The sequence below is a fragment of the Sphaeroforma arctica genome (genome assembly GCF_001186125.1).
Source record: "Sphaeroforma arctica JP610 unplaced genomic scaffold supercont1.1379, whole genome shotgun sequence".
Lineage (NCBI taxonomy): Eukaryota > Ichthyosporea > Ichthyophonida > Sphaeroforma > Sphaeroforma arctica.
Genome location: NW_014039179.1, coordinates 12,473 through 16,204, shown reverse-complemented (window position 1 = coordinate 16,204; position 3,732 = coordinate 12,473). Strand labels below are relative to the sequence as shown.

The 3,732-nt window shown below is 42.8% G+C and overlaps 1 protein-coding gene across 1 annotated transcript in view; it reads left to right on the top strand.

Moving 5' to 3' along the window:
- Positions 1 to 732: 732 nt before the first annotated feature.
- The window catches only part of SARC_10763 (hypothetical protein), a gene marked incomplete at its 5' end in the record, with an annotated part of 5,007 nt that continues 2,007 nt past the window's right edge, over positions 733 to 3,732 (top strand). The window contains 5 exons of the mRNA XM_014295182.1: positions 733 to 873; positions 1,416 to 1,542; positions 2,008 to 2,131; positions 2,646 to 2,760; positions 3,409 to 3,573. Of these exons, the coding sequence (XP_014150657.1) occupies positions 733 to 873; positions 1,416 to 1,542; positions 2,008 to 2,131; positions 2,646 to 2,760; positions 3,409 to 3,573 (672 nt within the window). The remainder of the gene's footprint in view (positions 874 to 1,415; positions 1,543 to 2,007; positions 2,132 to 2,645; positions 2,761 to 3,408; positions 3,574 to 3,732) is intronic.

Genomic DNA, 3,732 nt, shown 5'->3' with positions numbered 1-3,732 from the left:
TATATATATATTTATATTTATATATATATATATTTATATTTATATATATATATATATATATATATTTATATTTATATATATATATATATATATATTAGTTTTTCAGAGGATCAGTATTACCAGTCGAACAAGAAGAAATATGTACACTTAGTTGAAGGCTCCATTGAGCGGACTATGTTGTGTCAGATAGCGTCTTATGTGCAGTTGGTGGTCAAGGAAAAGTGATTCTACATCAGGTATGTGCTAGTGACTGAAGTGTATCGACAAGTGTCGGTCATGTGTTCTGTGTGTATGAGTGTCGGTCATGTGTGCTGTGTGTATGAGTGTCGGTCAAGTGTGGTATGTGTATACCCTGTGGGTTGAAATGTATAGTTTATTTACGGTACTTCTAGATCTTGATGGAGATGTCGCAAGAATAAAAATTGAATCGTTTTAGTATGTCTGTAAAGTCACCAGATTTCTCGGCATGTGTAGCTACTCGGATCATTCGAACTCGTGCACATTATGTGTGATGACGCAACTTGGTTTAAATTTGAATTCAACTTGGCTCTTATTTTTCTTTCGTATGTCGTCTGTCAATAACGCGTGTTGGTGCCTTCGTTGCGCATGTCGGTATTCAACCCAACACAGACATGTCACCCTATCCCATATATGTACATCGTACTATGAGCGTGATCACAACACACTTCCCGGCATACGACATCCCGTACTGAGCGAACATGCTGTTACCTCATGCCACTCCACAGCATCAAACTCGATCTCGAGCGTATTCGCTTACTGCGTCTGAACGTGACGGTATACGACATCGAGGACGCGCTCATGGGCAAGCACGCACAGAAACTGAAGATCAAGCTGAGTCCGGCTCTGATCCAGGTATGTGTAGTTCTATTGGGGGTACGTTAACGACGGGTCTACCAGCCGCTACAGTAACGTTAAGCATTTGTACCTGAGTACTTGAATATGGTCTGATGATTATGTTAACTTATTGAGCCGAACCAATCCTGTCAGCGATGCCCCGCATCTCTCGGCTGTAGAACAACCCCCTGAACTATACTATTACCTACATACCATAGCATCACTACATGAGCACTATTGCCTTAGCTATACTATCTGTTCCCTCCCATGATCCTATCCCCATATCTATATGACACATATAGTCAGTCATCTTGCTTTGCCTTCACATGCAGACTTGAGGATAAGGGGGTGATCCCAGTGTTCCCTCCCATATGATCCTATCCCCATATCTGCATGACACATATAGTACACATAGTCAGTCACCTTACTTTGCCTTCACAAGTAGACCTTTGAGGATAAGGGGGTCATCCTAGTGTTCTTTCCCATGATCCTATCCCCATATCTGTATGACACATATAGTACACATGTAGTTAGTCACCTTGCCTTTCCTTCGCATGCAGACCTTTGAGGATAAGGGCGTCATCCGAGTGTTCCCTCCCATGATCCTGACCAAGTCCAAACGAGAGAAGAATGTCTTCCACGTCATACAGTTCCTCAAACGAGAGCTACCCAACGTCATCGTCTGTGGTAGGTACAACGCGCCTCGTGCTTATACTGGGCCATTGCCACACATGTTATGTTGGACCACGGGTGGGTTTAATACGTTCTAGTGTGTGTCATAGCAAGCACGCGTATACTCTAGCTACGTAGGTCTTAGACTAGGCCATCGCATGTTAAGTTGGACCACGGGTGGTTGTAGTACGTGCTAGTGTGTGTTATAGCAAGCACGCGTATACTTTAGCTACGTAGGTCTTAGACAAGGCCATCGCATGTTATGTTGGACTACGGGTGGTTGTAGTACGTGCTAGTGTGTGCTATAGCAAGCACGCGTATACTTTAGCTACGTAGGTCTTAGACAAGGCCACCGCATGTTATGTTGGACCACGGGTGGTTGTAGTACGTGCTAGTGTGTGTTATAGCAAATCACACGTATACTTCAGCTACGTAGGCCTTATACTCGGCCATTGACACGCATGTTATGTTGGACCACAGGAATCCCAACGATAACCCGAGCGGTGATCAACAAGGCAGAGAAGGACTTTAAGGTCAACGGCTACAATCTGCTGGTGGAGGGTAACGAACTCAGCACTGTTCTCTCAACACCAGGCGTAGACAGGTATAGTATATCTATGTGTATGTGTATGTGTATGTATAGGTATAGGTAAATGTATAGGTATATGTATTGTGTATATATATGTGTGTGTGTGTATATGTATATGTATTTGCACATGTATATGTGTATGTATATTTATATGTATATGTATGTGTATATATATATATGTGTGTGTGTATTTGTAATTACATATATATATAAAGTACGGGGTCACATACCATACGTTATCACACAACCGTGTGACAGACCCTTTTGTGTTGACCCTTATAGTTCCATTTTAATGAATATGGTTGTATAGTGGCCCGTTTTCGCTAACGCTTTTAAATCCATTTTAATGAATACAGCTGTATACTCACCCGTTTTCTCTGACTCCTTTAGTTTCATTTTAATGAATATGGTTGTATAGTGACCCGTTTTCGCTACCACTTTTAGTTCCATTTCTATGAATATACCTGTATTCTCGCCCATTTTCTCTGGCCTTTTTCTCCGACTCTTTTGGTCGCGTACTAAACCACAGCACGAAGGCGGTGTCTAATCACGTGATGGAAATGGAGAAGACTTTGGGCATTGAAGCAGCCAGACAGACCATCATTGTACAGATCGACAATGTCATGAGTAGTTACGGAATCAAGGTGGGTCACGGACAATAACTACACACTTGTGAATGTACCTACACGCTTATGAATGTACCCACACGCTTATCAATATACCTACACACTTAATAATATACCTACACACATGAATGTACGTACACACTTATGAATGTATGTACACACCTATGAATTAACGTGGGATGTGGTCTGTGGCTACACACTGCTCTATACCTACAAACGTATGGCAGTGGAGCATTCCAGACAGTGGAGCCGTTCAAAGTCTTAGGATGTGAGTGTGGTGGTGTGGTAGAGTGGCTGTGTGGCTCTGTGGCTGTATTGTAGTGGGACTTTCTAACTGTAGGACTTCAGCGTGTATCTGTGGAGTATAGGCTATTATCATCCCGTGATTAAGTATATCAGTGCATAAGCATACATGTGTGCTATATGAGTTCTGTAGACTCTATCGACCATGGAATTGTTTTGGCGGTCTCACACCATGTTCCAGGCGACTGTGGACTGCCGCGCGGCAGTGGCAATACATTCGCAATACGTATACGCAAATGTAGACGGCAGCAATCACTCGCCACACGTGTTTGTCATTATCATGGCAAGTAGATGTAGGCATTTATACACACAACCTACCACAGGAAATAACACGTGTGTACATGACCACTCCATCCATGCCAGGTGGATACGAGGCATCTGATGTTACTCGCTGATCTGATGAGTTGCAAAGGCGAGATTCTGGGTATTCAACGTCATGGTATCTCTAAGATGAAGGACAGCACCTTTGCTCTGGCATCTTTCGAGCGCACGTGTGATAATCTGTTTGAGGGTAGTGTGCATAGTCAGGTATGTAGGCGTGCTTACTTAATTGTGTTCTCATAAATTAGTTTATGCTTCCCCCCCCCCGTATCAGTGGACTTCAGCATTTAACGATTTTAGTTACATTTGTGCCAGACTGATGGCCCTGTTCGGCAATACAAAATAGCTGTTTGCCCTTTATTATAT